General features: G+C 38.6%; 1 protein-coding gene across 1 annotated transcript in view; it reads right to left on the bottom strand.

The window, feature by feature from the left end:
- Positions 1–26,098, bottom strand: part of RANBP10 (RAN binding protein 10) — a 146,663-nt gene that overhangs the window by 9,267 nt on the left and 111,298 nt on the right. The window contains exons 5-7 of the mRNA XM_044663214.1: positions 22,088–22,110; positions 16,532–16,716; positions 2,372–2,484 (exon numbers count right to left, since the gene is read on the bottom strand). Of these exons, the coding sequence (XP_044519149.1) occupies positions 2,372–2,484; positions 16,532–16,716; positions 22,088–22,110 (321 nt within the window). The remainder of the gene's footprint in view (positions 1–2,371; positions 2,485–16,531; positions 16,717–22,087; positions 22,111–26,098) is intronic.

Below are 26,098 nucleotides of genomic sequence, written 5' to 3'. Positions count from 1 at the left end.
TGGAATCATTGGTTCTAAGGGCATGACTGTTTTTGCATCTGCTGGCATATACCATCCAATAATACATTCTAAAAAGATCTTCCAAGTTGGTGATTCTGCCCCAAAGAATGAGAACAGTTGTTTTCTGCAACTCTGGTCAGCTGTCAATAACATAAATTATTTCTGCTAACCTAAGGAATGAGGGGTATCTCAGTGCTGTTTTAATTTATACCTCTGTGGGGGCAGCTGGATGGCTCAATGGATTGAGAGCCAGGACTAGAGATGGGAGGTCCTAGGTTCAAATCTGACCTCAGATACTTCCTAGCTGTGTGACCCTGGGCAAGTCACTTAACCCTCATTGCCTAGCCCTTACCACTCTTCTGCCTTGGAGCCAATACACAGTATTGACTCCAAGTCTGCAGGTAAGGGTTTAATAAAAAATTACATCTCTGTGTAATTAGGTTGAACATTTTCTCAAACGATTATTAGAAATCTGAATTTGCTTTTCTTCTGTTTCTATCCTTTGGCTTTTAGCCATTGTGAATTGGCACTTGGGAATTTTTAAGGGTGAATGAGAGAAAAGTAAAAACATCTCAATCAAAAAGCAGGAGAACAGTTTCTGTTGCCAGTTCTCAGGGAAGACTTTCACTAAGCTAAGGAGACAGAGGGGCTGCACAGCTACGTGGTTCAACTGGAGATGGGAAGTTCTGGGTCCAAGTCTAGCCTCAATCATTTCCTACTTGTGTGACCCTGGGCAAGTCACTTAACCCACACATTGCCTACCCTTACAACTCTTCTGCCTTGGAGCCAATACCCAGTATTGACTTCAAGATGGAAGGTAAGGGTTTTATTAAAAAAAAAAAAAGTTCCTTTACTTGGGGGTTCCAATCCCAGCTCTGCTACCAAGTGGTGGAAGTCCTAATTCACTAGTTTAGGCCTTAGTTTTCCTCATGTCAGAGGACTGAACAAGACAGTGGAGCCTCAAAGGTTCCCTCCCAGAGCCATGAATTTATGAAGCCCAGTTTAGATGCTATAAGTGTTGTCTTAGACCAGTCACCCAGTCCTCATTTTTCTCAACTGTAAAATGGAGTGAGAATTCTCACATACCTACTGCCATAGGTAGTGAAAAGAGAATCATAAATCTTAAAGAACTAGAGGCATGCAAACTGTAAATATTTAAATCAAAGGAACAGGGTTGGTAATGGGATGCTCTCTGGCTACTAAATTTTTCTCTACCAGTTTGGATGGGTAGGGTTTGTGTCTGCTCCATATTCCTTCTTTCTTATCCCTGAATCGCTAATTTTCTCTGGCTTTGTATTGCTATATTTCTTTCTTAAACCTAGACCTTATCTGCCTAATTAGGAATCTCTTGATTCCCTGTTTTTCTCAGGAACAGGCCCTATGCTGCTCCCTTTTGTACTGCCCATCTGGTTGAGTTTTTGCTTTTTTTGGGAAATATAAACACAAATATACACACAAATGCCTTTAGATTCAGAGACTAGTATATAGATAGACAACTACCCACCCACCCATCCAATTTTCTTTTTTTCTTTTCTGTCTTCAATTAGGAGAAACTTCAGAAGGAAGGAAAGATGTCTGCTGGGCAAAAGGAAGGGGTGAGGGGGTGGTGCTCCACTCTTTTCTCTCCAATATTTATTTTCTATGTATGTATATAGATTGTCTACAACTTGAACAGACCCTGTCAACTCTGAGCTCTTGGCAGATCTTTTAGGGTTGGCCAGCTAGGCTCCTTCTTGGATATCATGGAAGGCAGGGAGGTCAAAGAGAGGAAGGCACTACCCTCTCTCAGGGTATAAGACCTGAATCCTTTAGTCCTTCTTTCAGCTGCCAACACCAAAGAGCTCCTTGAAGAAGTGAGGATGGAAGGCCCAGGCTCTGCTGGAATCTAAGGAAACAGGTTACTCAGAAGATTGCAAAGTGATCTGACTGAGACAATGAGGCTCAATGGAATCTAATTTTCAAAGGAATGAAAACTCCCCATAGAGGAGACACTAAATTCAAGCTTGTCAGGGTTCTGGGTCCTAAACCAGCAGTTAGAATATAATAGAGAAAGTGAATTTTGACTACATCAAGAAAAGAATCAGTTCTGGAGGATCTGGCCAAAGGGAACAGCTGGGTTGGAGCAGGGAATCTCTAAAGACCCTCCTGATTCTAGATCCTGTCATGGGGAAAGGCAATGATCAATGTTAGGGGACTGAGGCCGCCCAGAAGAGAGACTCCACCAAGAGGAAGTCCAAAGCCTGAACTTTAAGGATCTGATGTCCTCCCACACAGGCTGACTAATCCAGGGAGATGAAAAATATCTCAGATAGGAAGGACACAGAGAAAAGGAGAGCAGGGTGGGAGGTTGAGGGGGGAGGGTTGCTCTTACTTTGTCTGTTCTTGATGGAAGCCTGTTCTTCCTGAATTGTAGTTTCTGTCATACGGGCAAAAGCTGTGGCAGTAGCACAATACCCATGATGCACCAGGTAGGAAGAGACCATGCTAAAAAAGACAGAAAAATAGTGACATTCAAAAAGTGAACTTTGCAAAATAGGATGTGACGGGAAAAACCATCTTGACCATGATCCTCATTCAAGCTTCTTGCCCCAAAATGTATCTGTGGTGGAGGCTGTGGACATACAGCTCTTACTGCTATACTAAAAAAGGGCTTAGTCATTTCAGTTCTGCTTAGAGGCTCGGGACTAGGAGTCAGAAAACCTGGATTTAAGTCCTGGCTCAGTCATTATATATGTAATTTGTTGACCCTGAGCAAATCATCTCCTTTGAGGCCCCACTCTTCTCACCTGTAAAATGAGGAGGGAAGGCCTATATCAGGTGTTTTTGATCTAGGGTCTATGAATTGATATAAAAAAATCGATAAGTATTTCCTTTAATTGGTTTCCCTTGTAATCATATATATTTGATTTTGTGAATTTAAAAATAGTATTCTGAGATGAGATCCCTAGGCTTCCCTGGCCACGCAGAAGGATGACTGATTTAAGAAAGTTAAGAATCCCTGGACTAGAGAAGAGAACCAAATGTGAGGTAGGAGAAAGCAGTGGACCTGGAGCCATAGGCACTCCTCTGTGAGGTGATCCTGAAGGTTCCTTCCAGCCCTCATTCTATGCCTGTATGTTTGGCTCCAGTGGGAGCTATCAGGGGGAGGATGGCCAGGGTATGTGAGGAAGGAGGCAGCTAATTATAGTGGATCCACTACACTGCCTGATACTCATTAGTGGAATCTTCTCAGGCACACTTCCAAAGCCATGAAAATCACTTGAGGAGCAGCCTCCTTGCTGGATGCCTCTGGGATGTCAGCAACCAGAAAGAGCTAATTTCCTTGCTCTGCACTTCCTGAATTGACACTGAGAAGCAGCCTCCATCTAGTTTAGCTGGAGAAAGCCTGCAGTGCTAGCATATTTCCAAGAGATACCAGGATCTTTCCTCTCATGGCCACATACTGGGCCAGGCTGGCTGTGCTGATTTCTTGCAGACACATCACTCTCATTAGGCTCTATTAAGCCTTTAGAAATGCTGGCTCTGTCCCTATCAGGAAAAAAACAAAAACAAACAAAAAAAAAAACTACTGTGCTTGTCATTAAGAGCTAGGGGAAGGAGAGGTCAGGTGGAGCTTCTAAAACTAATTATCAAACCTACAGAAGAAGAATGTACTGAAAGGCACTAAGCATTTGCAAGTCTGGTGAGATTAACAGCTGCCAAAATACAACTTGATAAGTTCCATTCCCAAGTCCACTTCATTTCCAAAAGTGCTGAGGGAGCTCATCCATGTATGTATTCCATGTTTGCTCAAATATGTACATGTATAATAATTTCAAGAATTTAAAGGAAAATCATGTGGAAGAGGACAGAATGAAGACCAATGGATAAACCTTTTAAAGGAAAAGATATTTGGGCACCAGAGTGGAAAAGTGGAGAGAGAGCTGCTCTTTGAGTCAGCACACATGAGTTTGGATCCTAGCTCTGGGCCCAAGGACACAGAGGGTGTGCTAAAAGGAATAACATAGTACTTTTGAATTAGGTTATACAGAACCAAAATGGCAGAGTAGAGACACAGAAAGCTTAAACTTCTTGGAGAAAGAATCCTCTCCAACCAACCTTAAAACAACACTTCAGGGGGTATCTAGGTGGCTCAGTGGATCAAAAGCCAGGTTCAGAGACATGAGGTCCTGAGTTTAAATCTGGTCTCAAATACTTCCTTCCTAGCTGTGTGACCCTGGCCAAGTCACTTAACCCCCATTGCCTAGCTCTTGCCACTCTTCTACCTTAGAACCAATACCCACTATTGATTCTAATACAGAAGGTGGAGGTTTAAAAAATAAAATAATAATAATAATAATAACACTTCAAAATGAATTCTGGAGTGAGAGAACCAATAAGGGTTCAGAGTGAAAAAATATTCCTGGAGAAAACAACACGAAGGGTAGGAGAGGGTCTAGCTCATGGTGGTGAGAGGGCTGCATAGCCTGTACCAAGAAGTATCAGCACAAGCCAACAAGTCCTTCTTACTACACATCTACCATCAATCAGATTCTAAGTTTGCGCAAGCCAACTTTGAGAACTTGCCTAAGCTAATAATGGAGCACCCTCATAGTCTATCCCCTGAAGCTCCAAGACATAGTGTAAGCCTGCAATGGGGTCCCAGCCTAAGGCAATTGGCAATGTGCCTAGATGGTGAAGCCCAAGGGGAGGCTCAGAGTCCCTGCCCAAGCCTGTAGTACCTGAACCTCAGCACAAGGCAGTCCACAGTGTACTTGGCTTGTGTAAGCACAGAGTGAGGCCAGGAGCTACTGCCCAAGTCCATGGTGATGCCCCAAACCCCAGTGCACAGTAGTCCAGTGTGCCTGGCCAGGGTAAGTGCAGAGTGAGGCCCCATACCTCAGCTGAGGGTAGTCTACAGTGTGCCTGGCAGGAGTAGGCCTAAAGTGAGATTCCCAGTCCTTGCCCAAACCTACAGTGAGGCCCTAAATCCCAGTGCAAGGCAGTTCACAGCACATCTGGCTTGTATAAACTCAGAGTGAAGCCAAAGTCCCTGCCCAAGCCTGAGGTTGGGCCCTGAGCTCTAGCATGAGGTAACCCCCAGTGCTCTAAGCCCTGTAAGCCATCAGTAGGTCCTGAGGGAGATTGAATCAGTAGTGGTAGATAGCTGTCAGAGCTCCCAGCCCACAAGTCATCATCATACCACCTTAGAAGGACTGAAGCTTATAGAAACCTACAACTAGAACTGAGGGTAATAGCAAAGAAAAACTAAAGTTTAAGAGAGTACCTCCTCTACACTGAGAACACAACTCACCTATAAAAATACCCTTAATCTTAGCCAAAAGGCTGAGAAGTAATCAAAAATAAAAGTTGAGAAAAAGGCTAGGAAAATGAGAAAACATGAAAAAAAATCTAACTATGCAAAATTACTTTTTCATGAGGAGACAGTAAGATCAAAGCATAGTTACACACAAAACTTCAGAGAAAAATGGGAATTGGTTTTGAGCTCTGAAAGAGCTCAAAAAGAATTTCAAAAATCAATTAAAAGAAGCAGAGGAAAAATGGTAAAGAGGAATGAAAGCAATGCAAAACAGAATTGGCCAAATGGAAAAAGTGGTACAAGAATCCAATGAAGAAAAGAGTTACTTAGAAAGTAGAATAGACCAAATGGAAAAGGGGGTTCCAAAGCTCATACAATAATTCCTTAAAAATTAGAATTGGGCAAGTAGAAGCTAATGACTTCCTAAAATATTAGAAATAGAAAACATGAATTATCTCATTAAAAAACAAAAACAAAAGACCTAGAAATCAGATCCAGGAGAGACAATTTAAGAATTATTGGACTACCTGAAAGTCATGATAAAAATAAAAAAAGTCTAGACATCACATTATAAGAAATTATCAAAGAAAAATGCTCTTATATTCTCGAATAAAAAGATAAAATGAAATAGAAAGAATCCACTGATCATCTCTTAAAATAAATCTTAAAATGAAAACTCCCAGGTATATTATTGTCAAATTCAAGAGCTCCCAGGCCAATGAGGAAATTCTGAAACATTAAGAATCAATTCAAATATCATGGAGACACAGTGAGGACTTAGCAGCTTCTACATTAAGATTAAAAGACTTGATATTCCAGAAGGTAAAGGAACTATGTTTGCAACCCAGAATCATCTACTCAGCAAAACTGAGTATATTCTTTCAGGAGAAAAAAATGGTCATTTAACAAAATAGAAGACTTCCAAGTATTCCTGATGAAAACACCAAACCTAAACAGAAAATATGATGCTCAAATACAAGACTAAAGAGAAGCATAAAAAAACTAAAAAAAAAAGATGATAATTGTAACTGAAAATTATCAGTATTAGTGCAGTTAGGAGTATACATAAACAGACGGTATAGGAGTAAGTTGATTAGGATGACATGATATATGAAAATAAAAAGGTGAAAAAGAGGATTGCACTAAGAGAAAAGGGAAGGAAGATGCCGAATGGGGCAAATTATATCTCCTCACAAGGTTATCAAAAAACTATTACTGTGAAAGGGAAGATGAGGGTAGTGACAGGCAAAGATTAAACCTTACCTCACTGGAACTGGCTCAGAGAGGGAATAACAACCACACTCATTCAGGAATAGAATCCTATCTTACCCTTTAGAGAATTAGGAGGGGAATAGGATAAAGAGAATAACAGAAATGAAGGAGAATAGGGAACAGTATTAAAAAAAAACAAAAAACAAACAAACTTGTCAGGAGGGACAGAGTGAAAGGACAAAGAAAGAGCAAGACCAAATGGGGAAAAAAAGATGTATGAGAATATAGTTGGTAATAATATCTATGAAATGTGAATGAGGTGAACTCACACATAAAATGGAAAGAGAGCAGAGTGTGATTAAAAACCAGAATCCTACAATACATTGTTTATAAGCACATTTGTGGGACCAAGACACACACAGAATAAAAGTAAGAAGCTATAGCAGAATTTATTATGCTTCAGCTGAAGTAAAAAAAGCAGGAGTAGAAATCTCAGACAAAGGGAAAACAAAAATAGATCTAATTAAAGGAGATAAAGAAGGAAATTGCATCTTGATAAAAGGTACAATTGATAATGACATAATATCAGTACTAAATATATATGTCCCAAAGGTATAGCCTCCAAAATTTTTTAAAGCATGTTAAGGGAAAGATATTCAAAAAGGATAAGCATTGATTTCCAGAGAGCGAAGCTTCTTTGTCGGAGTTGCTCATCCTTAGCCTCCAGATTTTTAAAGGAGGATTAAATGAGCTTTAGGAAGAAATAGACAGTAAGACTATACTAGTGGAGGAATTCAACTTTCCCCTCTTAGATTCTAGATAAATAAAACCAAAAAATAAACCAGAAATAAGTTAATAAAAAAATTTTTAAAGATTAGATTTAATATATCTCTGGCAAAAAATGAATGGAAATAGAAAGAAATATGCCTTTTCAGCAGTACAAGACACCTAATGCAAAAACTGACCATGTATTAGGGCATAAAAATTTCACAATCAAATGCAGAAAAGCAGAAATAAAATGAAAGCTTTTGGGATCATAATTCAATAAAAATTATAATCAATAAGGATCCATGGAAAGACAAATAAATATTTAACAGGAAACCAAATAATATAATTCTAAAAAGGGGTAAATGAAAAACAAATTATAGAAACAATCAGTTTCATTAAGGAGAATGACTAAAAATTGAAGGAGAATTTAATAAAATTGAAAATAAGAGAACCATGGAACTAATAAGACTAGGAATTGGTTGTATGAAAAAAGAGAGAGAGAGAGAGAGAGAGAGAGAGAGAGAGAGAGAGAGAACGAGCGAGTGAGCGAGCACTGGTTAATTTGATTAAGAAAATCAAATAACCAGTATCAAAACTGGAAAGGGTGAATTCACCACCAACAAAGAGGAAATTAAAGTAATTATTAGGAGCTATTTTGTCCAATTATACGCCAGTAAATCTGACAATCTAAGAGAAATGGATGACTATTTACAAAAATATAAATCGCCCAGATTAACAGAAAATAAAATGGAATACTTAAATGTTGGAAAATATCTATTTGAGACTCTGTTTCTCTTATTGGCCTCCCACACTTAAATAATCTCATATCAGAAAAAAATTGAACAAGCTATCAATGAACTCCCTAAGAAAAAATTCCAGGACTAGATGGATCCACAAGTGAATTCTATCAAACATATAAAGAACAATTAGTTCCAATACTATATAAATTATTTGGGAAAATAGGCAAAGAAGGAGCCCTACCAAATTCTTTTTATTACACAAATATGGTGCTGATTCATAAGCAAGTTTGTTCCCCAAAGAGATAATAAGGAAAAATAGTGCACAAAAAATATTCATAGCCTCACTTCTTTGTGGTGGCAAAAAACTGGAAAAATGAGGTGGGGCGTCCATTAATTGGGAAATGGCTGAACAAATTGTGTATCTGATGGTGATGGAATACTATTGTGCTGAAAGGAATAATGAACTGGAGGAATTCCATGTGAACTGTAAAGACCTCCAGGAATTGATGCAAAGCAAAAGGAGCAGACCAGGAGAACACTGTACATAGAGACTGATACACTGTGGCACAATCAAATGTAATAGACTTTTCTACTAGCAGCAACCCAACCAATGGTCCAGAACAATTCTGAGGGACTTATGAAAAAGAATGCCATCCACATTCAGAGAAAGAACTGTGGGAGTAGAAACACATAAGAAAAACATATGATTGATCACATGGTTTGATGGGGATATGATTAGGGATGTTGACTTCAAATGATCACTCTACTGCAAATATTAATAACATGGAAATAGGTTTTGAACAATGATATATGTAAAACCCAGTGGAACTGTTCGTCAGCTCAAGAGGTGGGGAGGGAGGATGGAAGGGAAACAACATGAATTATGTAACCATGAAAAAATATTCTAAATTAATTAATTAAACAAAAAAATTTTTTTAAGGAAAACAAAGAAAATTGTAGGATTGTTTCATTAATGACAGAGGCAAAATTTTAAAACAAAATACTAGTAAGGAGACTACAGCAATATATTACAAGGAGTGAAATGGACTATGATCAAGAGGAATTTATACCAGGAATGCAGGGCTAGTTTAATATTAGGAAAACTATCAGCATAAATGACCATATCAACAACCAAAGTAATAGAAATCACAATTATCTCAAAAGATACAGAAAAATCCTTTAACAAAATATAACTCCCATTCCTATTAAAAACACTAAAAAGCATAGGAATGAGCCATGCCTTAAAAAGAGAAGTAGTATCTGTCTAAAACCATCAGCAAGTATCATCTACAATGGAGAGAAGTTAGAAGCCTTCCCATTAAGATCAGAGGTAAAGCAAGGATGCCCATTATTACCACTATTATGTAATATTGTACTAGAAATGCTAGCTTTAGCGATAAGAGAAAAAAATAAATCGAAGGAGTAGGCAATAAAGAAACTAAAATAACCCTCTTTGAAGATGATATAATAGTAGAGAGAGAATTCTAGAGAATCAACTAAAAAACTAGTTTAAATATCAATAACTTTAGCAAGGTTGCAGGGTGCAAAATAAACCTATATAATTCAGCAGCATTTTTATATATTACCAACAAAATCCAGCAGCAAGAGATAGAGGGAAAATTTCATTTAAAATAACTTTTTTTTAAATTAAAAAAAATTTATATTGAGGCAATATAAAATACTCGGGAATATATTTGTGAAGACAAACACAGAAATTATGTGAAACACTTTTCTCACAAATAAAGTTAGATCTAAACAACTGGAAAAATATTAAATTGCTCATGGGTAGTCCAAGCTAATATCAATAAAAATAAGAATACTACCTAAATTAATGTACTTATTCAGTGCCATAACAATTAAACTACCGAAAAATTATTTCCTAGAAAAAATAATAAAAATCATCTGGAAGAAAAAAAGGGAAAAAAAATTGGGAAAAAAAAGGTAAAAAAAGATGGTCTAGCACTACCAGATCTCAAACTATACAACAAACCAGTAATCATCAAAACAGTCTGGTACTGCTAAGGAATGGAATGATGGATCAATGGAATAGATCAGTGATGGGCAAACTTTTTAAAGAGGGGGCCAAAGGAAAGGAAATGCTTATCTGCCAGTCTGTTTCTAAGGCAACTCTTTTGAGGTTTCATTCTAATGTATTCTACTCATTGTATTTGTCAGATTAGGAATAATGTTGTGGGGCCAGATAGGACATTTCAGGGGGCCCGCATCTGACCTGCAGGCCGTAGTTTGCTCATCACTGGAAAAGATTACATAATAAGGGTAAACAACCTTAGGAATCTTGTGTTCGATAAATTCAAAGTCCTGAGCTTTTGGCCTAAGAACTCACTATTTAATAAAAACTGCTTAGAAAACTTAGAAAACAGTATAGCAGAAACTAGGTATAGACCATTATCTCACACCCTATACTTTTGGTCAAAATGGATTTATGATTTAGACATAAAGGGTGATACTATAGGTAAATTAGGGGAACTTAGAATAGTTTATCTATTAGATCTATGAAGAAGGGAAGAATGTATGACCAAACAAAAGACTGAGAACATTACAAAATATAAAATGAAAAATTTTGATTATATTAAATTTAAAAGGTTTTATACAAACAAAACTAATGTAATCAAGATTAGAAGGGATGGAACAAATAAGAGGAAAATTTTTTTTTGCAAATTTCTTGGTTAAGGTCTGATTTCTCAAATACACAGAGAATGAAGTCAAATTTATAAGAATATAAGTCATCCCCAACTGAAAAATGGTCAAAGGATATGAATGAGCAACTTTTAAGATGAAGAAATCAAAGCTATCAATAATCTTATGAAAAAATGATCTGCATCACTCTTGAGAGAAATGCAAATTAAAATAATCTGAGGTGCCACCTTACACCTATCAGATTGGACAATATGACAGTAAAGGAAAATGTCAATGGGGGAGGAGGGTAGAAGCAAAATTGAGACATTAATGCATTGCTGGTAGAGCTATGAACTGATCTAACCATTCTAGAAGGCAATTTGGCAGTATGCCCAAAGAACTATAAAACTGCATACCCTTTGATCCTATAATACCACTATTAGGGTCTGTATCCCAAAGAGATCACAAAAAGGGGGAAAACAATCTACTTATAAAAAAATATTTATAACAGCTCTTTATGTGGTGGAAAGAATTGTTAAATGTGGCGATGTCTGTCAATTGGGGAATGGCTGAACAAATTGTGTTATCTGATGGCGATGGAATACAATTGTGGCATTAGGAATGATGAGCAGGATGATTTGAGAAAGAGCTTGGAAAGACTTACATGAATGGATGCAGAGTAAAATAGGCAGAACCAGAAGAATACTATACATATACAATGCTCAACTGTGAAAGACTTAACTATTCTCAATAATATAACACTCTGGGATTATTCTGAAGGATTTATGACAAAAAATGCTATTCACCTCCAGGGAAAGAACTGTTGGAGTCAGATGCAGATCAAAGCATACTATTTTTTGCATGATTTACAGTTTTAGTTTGGGGTTTTGGTTTTATGTTAAGTATAAATATATTCCAATTTAGGGAAATGTATGTTGAAAATTGTTAATACATATAATTGGGAAAATAAAGTATCTTTTAAAAAATAAATCTTAAAGTATTATAGCAATGGGAACTAGTACTATTCTTCAGTTCAGCATAAAAAAGAAATAATTTTTGAATACTGGGACTAACACAGTAGATGTTTTGTTAGGTAGTAAGTTCCTCATCACTAGAAAGATTCAAATAGAGACTGGAGGAACAATTGGCAGAGCAATAGAGTTGGGGGTGGGGGTGGAAGCTGGATCTGACCCTCTAAGAGTCTCCGGTTCTCCAAGTGTAGGTCAGTGGACACTCCTGTGCAGGTCTATAACCTATCCATGAGTAAGTGGATGTCTCTGTGTATGAGTGTACACATACTCCTTTCTTATATACAGAATCCCTTCAAAGAAATTGAGTTTTCTTTATTTTTATGTTTCCTTCTTTTTAAAAACAAATGAGTACTTGGTTTCCCCTCAGATAAACATGTAGGCAAAGTATATTAAGGAGTTGTGTATGCTCTAAAAATTTCTAAGGCAAGATTCCTCCCAATTTTTTTTGAAGTCTCACACCGAAAACCATAAAAAAATGATCAATAAAGTAATTCTCAATTAGTAAGAAAGAAAACATCTAGTATATAGGAAGGCTGATTTCTGCCCAGCAGAACTTTCTAATGATGAGAGTTGGTTTTACTTTTTAAAAGTCATGAACTGCCTTTGGGTGTGAGGTGGGTAGCACAGGATAGTGAATTCCTCAGCCCTAGAGGTCAGGAGTACTACAAATTATTGCTAAGATTCCTACCAATTCTAAGAATCAGTGATATTATAAATAAAAATTCAAGGGTACTAGGAAACTTGGAAGTATCTGGGTTCAGATGAACTGACATTTTTAAAAACAGGGAACTCTTATAATAAACCAATAGTGAAGTCCAACAGGCATTGTGCCTAGATATGGATGATATCTATGAGTTGAAAGTGAGATGTGTGTCAGGATACTGTGGACAACAGTTTCCCAAGGGCAGAGACCATAGAACATGTATAGTACATCAATTCAGGAAATGGGAATGACCTCCCCCTTTTTTTCCCTGGATAGCTGACACAATGATTTCTCTTCTACTTCCAGCAGGGCATCATTGGTAAGGAATAAAAATGCTCTCATTTTTACAGAGCTTTGAGGTTCCCAAAGTCCGTTCCTCATCACCACCCTGTGAGGGAGGTAATATAAGTATTATTATCTTCATCTGGTAGAAAGTTCAGAGAGGTGAATCTCTTTATCCAAGGTTACATAGAGAGGCAGTGAGTGTCAGGCCATGATATGAGCCACAAGTAGAGGGGACTCTAACCAGTAGGGACTTTATCCCCAGGCCCTGACTAGCTCTAGATCTAACTCACCAGACTCTTAACACCTTTGGCAGCTTTAAACAAAGAGAGTAGCTCAAAGGAAACAAGAGCCTCTTACCCGGTATTGGAGGCTGACACAATACAGGAAGGAGATCAAAAGCCCCAGAGGTCAAACAGGGCTCAGGAGATTCTCAGGTTTAAAGAAGAGCTAATAGTCTAGCAAGTCTCATAGAGTCCCTTCTAAAGGCCTGGGGATGAGGCTCCCTACTTCTGCCACAAGACCTCAAAACAATTAGTTCAGATAATTGCTGAATGCTAAGACTCTTCAGTCACTAACTTAGACAATTAAACCCTTCCCTTTTTAGCCTATCATGTTAGAACAGTTAAAAATTATAGGAAATTAGGATGAATATACACAAAAGGTAGTGGCACAGGAAAAGGAACAGATCTTGCCGAAAGTAGGCTCCAAAAGAGAGTGGAACTAAGAATCAGGCTGAGATTAGGGGACTTTCAGTAAAGCTTCAACATTTTATCACAATAATTCTCAATTCTTCATCTCCAAAGACTGTCAGTTAAGGGATGATGCAGCTAACCAAGTGGCCTGGTCAGAGCCTCCTGTGCCCTTGTACTGGCTAGATTTCCAATGTACTATAAAAGTCTCTTTTACTGTTTAGCCAGATGCTAGAAGTGTCTAGTCTCAGGTGGGTGGCCTTCAAAGTAAGGTTGGAACTTCACAGATTAGAGGAGAAAAAAAGTCAAAGAGAAAACCATAATATCTACTACCCTCACATCAAAACAGGATCTGAATTCCAGCAGGGTTCCCTTTTGAGCAAAAATCACCCCAAAGTTTCTTCATTACCTGGAGATTCTAGAAGCCAGCAGCACAGCCAAAGTAAAAGAGAGTTAAGGATGGTGATAGTCCAAAGTTTCTCCTTAAGTCCAATCCAGTGAAAGCTGGAATTTTAAGAGCCAAGAAGCACTACCCTTAAGACTTCAGTAAGGAAAATAGATGAGAAGACTGGGTATGAGGTTGGTAGGGATCACATAGGGGCAGATGGCTGGGTCCAAGGAAAGATCAGAGAAATGAGTGGGGCAAAGCTATGATAGGGGTAAAGCCAGGGACTCTCATTAGCTCTCCCACATTCCCCTCCAAACAACATTAAGATAATGCCTCAAAACAAATGAAGGGGAAGAATCAACAATGGAGGAATGAAACAATTTTCCTTTACCAAGACAACTTAGAAGATTGACAGACAAGGTCTGTCCACTGGGATGAGAGTGCAGTGCAGTAAAGCACAGACTATACGAGCTCAATCTGTACTCTTGGTAAGCTATAAGAATTTTTTGGGGGGTGAATGGATTGGCAGCAGTGGCTTCTGAAGCTCTCAGACCATTATATGGTAAGGTGGTTGGACAACTAGTCAGAAGGAGATTACAAGAAATCCTTTGGGGGGACAGGAAATAGGATTCTATTGCACTGCCCCTATAGAGTCCCAGGGCAAGGAGGTACACTAGAGCAGAACTGGGGATCCTGGCAACAGTTCCAGAAAAGAAAAGAAGGCTTGTGGTTGTTCAAAGACCAGAGCGCAGGCCAGGAGAGCAGTGACCACACTTCTCCTTAGATCATACCACTACAGAAGAACCAAAACCATACAGACCACCCAGAACTACCTCTGAAAATAGCAGCAAAAAAACAAAAAACAAAAACAAACAAACAAACAAATAAACAAAAAAAACAAACACGAAGCTTGAGGTAATGCTCTCCATCCAAGGAGTAGAATGAACTTTACCATAAAGTTAAAAGTCAAGAATAGGCTGGGAAAATGAGCAAACAATAAAAAAAAAGAACTGGATCATAGAAAGTTACTATGGTGACAGGGAAGCTCAAAACAAACTTGGAAGACATCAATGTCAAAACAGCAATATACAAAGCTTCAAAGAAAAATGTAAATTGATCTTAGGTCTATAAAACAATTCCTGGAAGAGCTCTAAAAGGGCTTTAAAAGTTAAATAAGAGGGGGCAGGTGGGTAGCTCAGTGGATTGAGAGTCAGGCCTAGAGACAGGAGGTCCTAGGTTCAAATCTGACCTCAAACACTTACCAGCTGTGTGACCCTGGGCAAGTCACTTGACCCCCATTGCCTACCCTTACCACTCTTCTGCCTTGGAGCCAATACCCAGTATTGTATTGGTAAGGTAAGGTAAAGGTTAAAAAAAAAAAAAAAAAAAAAAAGGTAGGTAGGTAGGTAGGTAAGGGTTTAAAAAAAAAAAAGTTAAATAAGACCAGAAGAGGAAAAATTGGGAAAATAAATGAGAATTATACAAGAAAATCATGAAAAGAATAAACAACTTAGTAAAAGAAGTATAAAAAAATACTGAATACCTTAAAAAAAAAAAAAAGGAGTCAAATGGTAAAAGAGGGACAAAAACCCACTAAAAAGAACTCTAAAAAAAAAGAATTCGGAACAGCTAGATGGTGTATAACTAGGATTTGAACTCCAGAATTCTCTTTCCCAGCATCCTACTTTTGATCTCATGTTATGTCCTTACATTTTGGAGCCAAAGTTTGTGTGTGACCTTGCCCCTCTCTTTTCCTGAAAACACAGCTGGGAAAGCTTTCTTTACATAGGCTTTTATTTTAGTTCTTTGTATTTTTCCTACTTCAACTGATTATTAATAAATCTTATAAAATATAATACTTGGAATTGTTGGATATTAATTTTAATCTTACAATGGCTCAAAGATTTGAGAGGCCTGGAGACTGGAGATCTTTGGTTTAAATCTGGCCTCGGACACTTTGTAGCTATGTGACCCTGGGCAAGTCACTTAATTCCACCTGCCTAGCCCTTTCAGCTCTTCTGCCTTGGAACTGATACTTAGTATTAATCCTAAAAGGGAAGGTAGAATTGTTCAAATGGAAAAGGAGGTACAAAAGCACACTGATGAAAATAATTTCTTATAAATTAGAATTGGGTAAGTAGAAACTAAATGACTCCATGAGACATCAAGAAAAATATAAAACAAAGAAAATGTGAGATATCTCATTGGAAAAACTGACTTGGAAAATAGATCAATGAGAAACAATTTAAGAATTCTTAGACTACATGAAATCCAGGATAAAAAAAAAAAGTAGTTTGACATTATCTTTCAAGACGTTATCAAGGAAAACTGATGTGATATACTAGAATCAGAAAGTAAAATGAAAATGAAAAAATCCACTGATCACCTCCTGAGATTCCAAGATAAAAACTCCCAGGAATAGTTTAGTCAAATTCCAGAGCAGAGCTCTTAGGTGAAGGAAAAATTATTGCAAGCAACTGGAAAGAAACAATTCATATACTCTGGAGCCACAGTCAGGATAATTCAAGAGTTAGTAGCTTCTGAATTAAAGGACTAAAGAGATTGGAATGTCTTGGGTTTATTTTTTGGTCTGTGTTTTCCTTTACAATGACAAAATGGACATATGTTTTTTATGACTGCACATTGTATAACTTACATCAAATTGCTTGCCTTCTCAGTGGTAGAGGGATGGAGAGGACAGGGCTGGGAGAAAATTTGGAACTAAAGAAAATATTAAAAAAAAAAAAAAGAAATGAAAGATGAGAGAATAAGGACTCACTTCTGTAGCATGGCTTGCCACTCCCCAAGCCTGTCACCAATGGGAAAACGTTTAATGGTTCCCTGAATCTTTGCTCTCCATTCCCTCATATAGTCCTCAATGTCAAACACAAATGGTTGCTGCCCAAAGTTGGCGTCTACGATCTCCCCAGGAGTTTGCAAGCCCACTGTGGGATATAAGTTTGCCTGGAAAGAAAGAGAAGCATTGGTTAGAAAAATCAGTCTCAAAAGTAGTCTGCAAAGCAGGCAGATATCTTGAGGAATGGGTCAAGTGAGTTGGGATGGATGAATGACACTCTGGGACAAGGTGCTTAACTAAGCCATGGAGCTGGGAAGAGACTCTTTTTAGGAGAGCTCTCAGGTGAACTTGGGGTGACCAGTTTGGAAGCTGGATTAGGCAGGCAAACCTTAGGACATGAAGTACTTGTGTCCCATTCCAACTACATGAAGCTACTCTCCCACCCCTCCATGTACTCAGTTACCTCACTAGGAAGACAAGGAGAAGGAGAGAGCTCCAAGGGAGAAGCTCCATGGGGAGACCTATTGGATTCTAGTCCAAATTCCCTCTAATTTTAGTCCTCACTCCTTTACCCTAATGTGCTAAAACTGTTCTCCAGGATGGTGAAAACTCCATGGAGTTGTAATAGCCCAATAAGACCAGCAAGGTCATGTCATGCTGACTGGCAGCCAATAAAGTCCCATAACTCAGAAAGCCAACATTAAATAACCCCTTTTCTCAGCTTCAGTTTCATCTGAAAAAATGAAGGGGGGTTGGACTGGTGATTATAAAGATTTCTTTATACTCTAGATCCTATGATGCCATGAAAGGGAAAACAGAGCACACTTCAAAGGGATCTCAGGGATCTCAAGCATACTGGATCCCTAAGTTAACACAGGGGATGCCACTAGATATGAGTCTAGAAGGTAGTGGGAGATAGGAGATGAGAAGCAATGGAGAAAAAAGTCAAATAGCTGAGCAGCCCATTCTCCAACCCGTACCCCTCCATCTAAACGCTAGACTTTTTGGAAAAGTAGTAAGAATGTCCATGGGTCCTGAACCCAGTCTTACCTATTCGATCATTTCCTTGCTATTCTGGGACTTGAAAAATCTCCTGCCTAATAAATGCCCTCTCATCCACCTCCAAGGCTCAGTCTTAAGATCTAATGCACATTAATGGTTTCAGAGATCATCCCTATGCTGATGTCTAGGAAATCTGCAATTAGCAGCACAGACTACTTACCCAAATGAGAGTCATTCTTATTACAATCTACTTATAGAGCATCTTAACTGAGTCAAATCACATCAAGATCACAATAAGCTGGGTAAACCTGGGCAAGTTACTTAACCCCATTGCCTAGCCTTTACTGTTCTTCTGCCTTAGAAGCAATAAAGTATTAGTTCTAAGACAGAAGTTTTTTTATACTAAAATAGCCTCTAAAATCTCCCTTCTAATTTTTAAAAATATTTCAATTAGACTAAAATAAACCTTTTATCAGCTCAAAAACTTTCAATAGCTCCTTACTGTCTCTCAGTTGAATCCCAAACTCCTTAACCACGTATCAAAAGGTTTTTGTCAAGAGTTCTCCCTACTTTATCAAAACTTACCTTACATTTCTTATCACAATTCTCTGCAAAAGTCAGACACCTTTTTCACTTTTCTAAACTGGGTTCATACTTAGATTCTGTGCTTTTCTTCATGCTAATGACTAGCAACAATGCCTTTCTCCTTGTGCTTTTGACAAGGCCTATTTATTAGTACCAGGAAGCCTTGGAGGCCCCCAAGTCCATGGTGATCTCTCCTGCCTATGAAGCTCTATGGTACTTATCATCTGTAGTCCACATCCAACACTGAATTATATTTGTCTGACATATTCTGCATTGTTCCTTTCCTACACTCCTTAGTTGACTGTCAAGTACACAGAGACAGTGTTTTCTATTCCTCTGTCACTGTGCTGATTTGACTTACGAAGCCACTGGAATAAATGGGCTGTCTCCATTTACAAAGTAGAAAGCCAACAGAGCAAAAAATCAATTAAGAAAAAATTAGTAAAATAAAGAAACTTGACCAATAATCTTTGTTTTGCTATGAACAGTAATTCTGTATGGCCCTGAGGTCATTGTCCACCTTTGGCTTCACGTTTCTCATTTTCAAACTGAGCTGGATCTCTATATTGAAGGACAAAAATAAAAAAACTGGAAAAAATATATAGGAGAATGAAAATAAAAATGCTATTTGGGATAGCCAATGTGAATTCAGTAAAGTCTCCTTCCCTCACACTTTTTCTCTGCTCATCCTTTACCTAAAAATCAATATTCTCTTTGTAAAAAGCATGCCGGTTTCTATGCCAACTGGCTAGGCACTCCTAATGGGACTCAGAAGAACAGAACGACTTCATAAATCAAACTGAAATTTAGGGGCAATGTCTCTGATAACCATAGCACAGGCGCCCTCTGTGCAATCTATTTAAAAAGTAGGATCCATAAAGGCTTAGGTCACTGTTAAAGACAAAAAAATAAGTCCCTTTTTCTTGCCTTCTGACTTATTATTAGTACTTTAGTGGGGGTAACTGTCATGTTATCCTTCTGGCAGAACAGAGGGATCCTTGTCCTAAGGTCCCTGATAGAAGCATACATCGAATCAATGAAAATTACTTAATCCAGCTTCCTGGTAATCCAATTTCATTTCCTGCCCAAACTACCTGCTTTTGGAGAATATTAGGCAATCAACAAATATGTACTGAAACCTATTATTGAGAGGAGGGGGAAACACAAGAAAAAGGCAAAAATAATTCTCCATTTCAGTGAGATCCAGGGGCTACAATGACAGTTTTGTTTAGAGGAAAGTAATGGTAAATAAAGGGGCAGCTGGGTGGCTCAGTGGATTGAGAGCCAGGCCTAGAGACTGGAGGTCCTACGTTCAAGTCTGGCCTCGGACACTTCCAGCTGTGTGACCTTGGGCAAGTCACTTGACCCCTATTGCCCACCCTTACCACTCCTGGGCCAAGGTCCCTAGCCCGGATGAAAAAGGAGGAGGGTTGGGCGTGGGGCTAGCAACCCCACCCTGTAAAAACTACATCTGCTAAAGAAACTGCAACCTAAAGTAGGGGCAGCTGGGCTAGCTCAGTGGATTGAGAGCCAGGCCTAGAGACGAAAGGTCCTAGGTTCAAGTCCGGGCTTAGACACTTTCCAGCTGGGTGACCCTGAGCGACTGTGTGTCCCATTGCCTACTGGTTGTGGCCCTATGCTCCTAGAATGGAGTCTCAGGATAAAAAAAAAAAATGGTAAATAAGCCTAGAGAGAAAAGGTAGGGCCATGCAGTTGAGTTGAAACCAAGACACTACCTCTCTCCAGTAAAGATTATTCCTTCTGTTTTTCCAATTTACAGGAGCCTGAATCTTCCTTGCTCTTTACTCTTGTTTCCAGACCATCATTTCAATGAACTCATTTAATAAGCTAGCTTTTTTGAACACTTCACCAGTTTACATAACCCTCTCCCCATCCTTTTTGCTAGGGTCTAGCTCACTACTCATTTTTTCAGCTCTTGGTTCCCAGCTTTTCCTTGTACCCTGTGCTTCACCATTAAATGGGTGATACTAACAAATGCATACAGACTTCTCAAGTCCTTTCAGCCCTATTCCACTTCAGCTGAACTATAGTGTGGCTCTATATCTTCTGTATTCTTATTCCTGGGATTGCTCCAAGATCTACAAACCTAAAAATTTCCCCTCTCACCAAATTCCTATCACTCTATCCATGCTATTCCCTCACTTCTACTAAATCTTTCTTTTGTCTTCATTGGGACCTAAGCAATCTCTTCATATATTCCTCTTAAGTCTATAAGAAGCCTCTTCTGGTATCACTTGCTTTGACATTTAGCAAGAAGCCCCACTTTCAGCCATGATTCTCACCTTGACTTTCAGCTGTGCCCACATCTCTTCCATGAAATGAGACTTTCTCTGACTTCCTGCTGCTCTTGCCAAGTTGGAATGGATCTGGTCAGTACTTTGCTCAATGCTCACAGTACTTTGTATGACCATATGGGACTATACCACTTTCTATTTTGTTATCTGGTATTCTTGTCTCATCTCCTTTACTCCATTCTAAGCTCCTTGTATACACTTTAGAACCTAGTACACAGTAGGGAACAATGATAATTTCTTGAACAAATGAGTCCAAAGCTACTCAGAGAAATTTACTATCTAGAGGCAAGAGGTTTTCAGTAAGCTAGTGAGCTGGGGCGGAGAGTAGGAAAGGAGGGTCTGGATGTTCTAATTGGCAGGGGAAAGTATAATACTTAAAATAATGATAAAGGAGGAGTTGTTACAAACTGGTTGTACAGAGGGAAAAATTTGACTTCTTCTAGTGATTATTTCTCTTAGTACTTCTCGTTCTACCATTTGGACAAACTCAAGAGTTGGGCAGAAACTTTTTTGAGAAAAATTTTTTAACTAGTTATGACTTTGCAAGGATGGTACCTGAAAAGAGAGGCAGAATATGTTTGTGTGTGTGTGTATATGTACTTCTCATCTCAAAAAAGGAGCTAAATACCAGTGTTTTTGTCAAAGCCCTAGTCAAATGATTGTACATCTTCTCTGACCCACTGCCCAGAGAAGGACCATTTTGCTTTTCTGTCCAATTTTCTTAAACATAAGTTAGAATAACTAATGTAGATGTATTTAAACACTGGAAGATCCAAGTCTACTTCCTATTACAGACCTGATACAGCACAACCTCTAGCCTACTATAGGACAGAGAACAATAAAACCTGTTAACTTGTGTTTTTTTTTTTAAATTAAGTTAATTTATTTATCCATTTATTTATTTTGGGATGTTTTCCCATGGTTACATGATTTGTATTCTTTCCCTCCCTTCCTCCCATTCCCCTCTGGTAGCCAACAAGCAATTCCAATGGAAAATCTGTTACTTGTGATTGCCAAGGTTTCTTCCTGAAATGATGGCATCTGATTGCTCTTTCACTGAGTTTGCCCCTCAGCTATAGGCTGCAATAAACCCACTGACATGAAGGTGTAAATAACCAATAGGTTCAACTTTCCTAAAGAGGTATTGAAAAGGAGATAACCGAATGAAACTGCCAACTGCTGGAATGCCTTTAGCGGGTTGGGGGGCTGGAGGAGTGGGAGCATCTTGGAAGTTTTTCCCCTATTCTGGACAAGTAGTTCCTCCTCTTAAACCACTCTAACAGAGAGTAAAACAAGGAATTTAGCACTCTTTATAGCAAGCAGCTGCATACCCCCCCATCAACCCTTCCTCACCTTTGTAAGTGGCTCTGCACTCCATGAGGCTTAGTAAAAACAAAGGAGACGTGGGTTGGAACAGCCAATGTTTCAGAATCCCTGTATTTGATGGAGGGAACTCTTATCTTTCACAGTATGATAAGAGGTCTGCCCTAGGGCAGACCGACATAAGAGACTTGACAAGCAGATGGCATTTTGATCTCAAGTCACTTCTCATTGAGACTGCCCCTTTCTACCTGCACATGTGGGTCCCTCTCCTCCCCCACCACTTGACACAAAACAGAGAAAGGTTGGTACTTACCGGGAGGTCTGTAAAAGCTATACCTGTAAGGAGAGAAGGAGAATCATTAAACAGAGGTTTGTAGGAAGGAGACACTGACCTGAGGCCTAAGAAAATTTTAGATGGATTACCTCATTTCTGTAACTAGTAGAAGATGGAGGGATGGGAAAGGGGAATTTTTAAATGGGCTCCTCAGATTAGTAGTTGGGAGGGATACAGAAGTCTTTCCTGTTCAAGTCATTCTCCACCGTGTTTTTCGGATACTAGAGAGAATCTGGGCTTCCCTTTATTTCTCCTTATTAATCCTAAATTCAACAAGGAGTCAAGTGTCTGCTATTATGAGAGGTCTTGTAAAGGCAAAGATGAAAAACAGCTTATGCCCCTAAGGAGGCATATGAAATGTAAGCAAATAAGTAAAAAGGAGAACATAAAGAAGGAGAGAACATTTTAATGAAGTGGGGCAACATGGAGGGAATGATGGTGGGAGGGTGCAGAAATAAGTGAAAATGACATTGAGAAGGTGGCACCTATTATGAAAGAGTGAAATTTCAACAGGAAGGGATGAGAAAAAAGGACATTCCAAACCCGTGGGAAGGGCTATTCATGAGAGCAGAGAAGGCAGAAACAGACATAAAATGAAAAATATGAAATGAAGCTGCAAAAGCCAAACTGCAAAAAGTCTTAAATCCTTTTATATTTGTATATTGTATCCTGAGTATACTGTTCTCTTGGTTCTCCTTACTTTCCTCTGAGTTACCTGATGTAAGTCAGAAGGTTTTTCTTAAAGATAACCAAAACTATATATTGGTATAAACAAATAGAATATGTTAAAAGATGATAAATTTTAGTTGGGATTCTTGTAGTTTAGTCTCAATTAACATCTCTTCTCCCCTCAGCAGATCTTTGAGCCCATCAAGATTCCTGGATACCCATTTTGAACCTGCATAAACAGAAATGTAGGGTATTGGGGGGGGGGGTGATGTCTAGTCTGTTTCCTAAGAGTCCATGAGTGATTTGTCTGAACTTATGCTGGTAATAACAGAAAGAACTCACATTTTTACAGGGCTTTAACATTTACAAAATGCTTTCTTCATAATTCAGCTCTGTGAGGTAGGCAATATCATCTATATATGCTCTCCTAAGCTACAGTACCACACCACTAACTGCTTTTTGAACATTCTGTTCAAATGACCAATGTCTTACAGACATCTTAAATACCAAGTGTTCACAAAAGAACTCATTACACTTTCCCCCAACCCTCCCCTTTTCTGAATTTCCCTATTATTGGCATCACCATGCTACTAGACGTCCTCCAGATTCCCTCAATTTCTCAATCACTGTACATATCCAATAGTGGCCAAATCTCATTGTTTTTGTCTCTTCTCAGACATTTCATTCTACCTCACACTTAGCCCTTACCTTAACTTAGACCTTTTGCCTGGACTATCATAAAAGCATTCTTTTGTTCTTCTTGGTATTATCAATTTATTAAGAAAAATAAACATTTTTTAAAAGGGTGAAGACAATCACAGCTTTTATATTATAGAACTCTCCCTTAAAGGAATGGAAGTCTTAGCACCATAATGAAGTACCTCTCTTACTGAGACATTTTATTGTGCTTTTAGAAGCATTTCTCCAACTTCATTTAAGATATAATACTGAAATCTCCACAGGTCATTGCTTTCTTCAATAAATACCATCCATAAGATGCTGAAGACACCAGAATATTCAAGGAGTATTAATTGCAATAGTTGTCTTCCTTCTTTTCTTTTTTTTTTTTTTGTTTTTATATTTTTTAAACCCTTAACTTCTGTGTATTAATTCCTTGGTGGAAGAGTGGTAAGGGTAGGCAATGGGGGGTCAAGTGACTTGCCCAAGGTCACACAGCTGGGAAGTGTCTGAGGCCAGATTTGAACCTAGGACCTCCCGTCTCTAGGCCTGGCTCTCAATCCACGGAGCTACCCAGCTGCCCCCCCCCTTTTCTTTTTTTTTAAAAACCCCTATACCAACCTACTATTGAACTGTTTGCTATTCCTCCAATATGTTATCTCATGATTCTATAATATCATGTGGCTATTTCCCAGGCTTGGAATTTTCTCCCTTCTGACTTGTCGCCTCTTAATTTTCTTGATTTCCTTCAGGATTCAGCTCAAATGTCACCTTTTGCAGGAGGCTTTTTGTCAGTCCTTTCCCGAAGGCATATGAAGCTTCCTTCTCCTTTGCATTTATTTGAGATATACCTTTTACTTGACCGGGAATTATCCAATTCTATTAGAATGAAATTCTGATTAGAATAAAAGCTCTGTGAAGGCAGGAGTGGTTTTGTATCTCCAAGTGCTCAACATAGTACTTATAAGTAGTGCTTGTTCACTCACTAATCCTGTGCTTGGACAATTGATTTTTAAAAGTCAAAATGCAGCACTAGACATTTATCCTTGTTAAATCTGAGCATGTTAGTTTTGGCTCTTCACTGCAGGTTTTCAGGATCTTTCTAGAGTCTGATTTTGTCAAGTATATCAGCTGTCCCTCTGCCTTGTCTTCATTTAGGTGTTTGATAATGATGTTCAACAGACAGGGACAAGTGAGAAATCACTGGAGAACTGTGGTTGGTGTGGTCTTTTGTTCCCTCTATGTGTTTACTAACAGTCTGATTTTACAATGTCAAGAAAACAACATAGGGTTTGTTCACTGGAATGTAGCTCTTTTTTTTTTTAAACCCTTAACTTCTGTGTATTGGCTCATAGGTGGAAGAGTGGTAAAGGTGGGCAATGGGGGTCAAGTGACTTGCCCAGGGTCACACAGCTGGGAAGTGTCTGAGGCTGGATTTGAACCTAGGACCTCCTGTCTCTAGGCCTGACTCTCAATCCACTGAGCTACCCTGCTGCCCCTGTAGCTTTTTTTTAACTTGATCTCTTTGAAAATTAGGTTCCTATTTGTCCACCTTCAGTCCTTGGACACTTCTCCCAGACTCCACAACTCCTCAGGGATTACTACTAACAGTAGTAATTTAGTTATCACATCTCTACATTCTTTTGGTATTCTGAGATATAATCCTACTGGGCAAACACTCCTAAACTTATTTAAAGTAGCTAAGTGCTCTCTAATCTACCTGTTTTGGACTTTTAACTCTCAGACAACTATCATAGCACTGCTAGAAAAGACCAAAGCAAGAGTTAAGTTCTTCCTCTCTGACATGCTAATGCTAAGAATGGATTTTTATTTCTTTCTGGTTCTTGTGTCAAACACAGTTTTTAAGGGCCTCTGTAGCTCTGGGCATTTTTTCAAAAGTTTTAGGTCATTCTGGGCTGGGTTTCTGGAGACTATGTTCTTATAAATTCATCACCCAGTTCTATCATCCCTGGTCTGGGGCTATCTCTGATCTTCTATGTGTGTCATCTGTAATGAGACCTCATCAAGAGAGCTCCTTATGCAGCATCCTGAGTAAGTTTCCTTTTCTTTCTTCTTAATTGGGATCAGGTGATTGATTACACAATCAGAACTTCATTTTTCAGACCTTCTCCTTCCCTGTTTTTACCTTGAACCATTTCTCCATTTCCAGTACTGGCTTTCTGATCATGTTATAATTTAATTGTATAGTAGTGGGTAAGTCAGTCACTTAATCACGAAACCTCAGTTTTCTCATCTGGAAAATGGCTTTAAAACAAGCTATTTGCCCTTTGATCCAGTCATACCATTGCTGGATTTGTACCCCAAAGAGATCACAGGGAAAAATATTTGTACAAAATTATTTATAGCCGTGCTCTTTGTGGTGGCAAAAAACTGGAAAACAAGGGTATGCCCTTCAATTGGGGAATGGCTGAACAAATTGTGGTATATGCTGGTGATGGAATACTACTGTGCTCAAAGGAATAAACTAGAGGAATTCCATGTGAAGTGGAATGACCTCCAGGAATTGATGCAGAATGAAAAGAGCAGAGCCAGTAGAACATACTACACAGAGACTGATACACTGTGGTAAAATCGAATGTAATGGACATTCTGTACTAGCAGCAATGCAATGATCCAGGACAA

The sequence above is a fragment of the Gracilinanus agilis genome, chromosome 2 (genome assembly GCF_016433145.1).
Source record: "Gracilinanus agilis isolate LMUSP501 chromosome 2, AgileGrace, whole genome shotgun sequence".
NCBI classification, from domain to species: domain Eukaryota; kingdom Metazoa; phylum Chordata; class Mammalia; order Didelphimorphia; family Didelphidae; genus Gracilinanus; species Gracilinanus agilis.
Note: the sequence above shows the minus strand (reverse complement) of the source record. Positions and strands in the feature narration are given on the sequence as shown.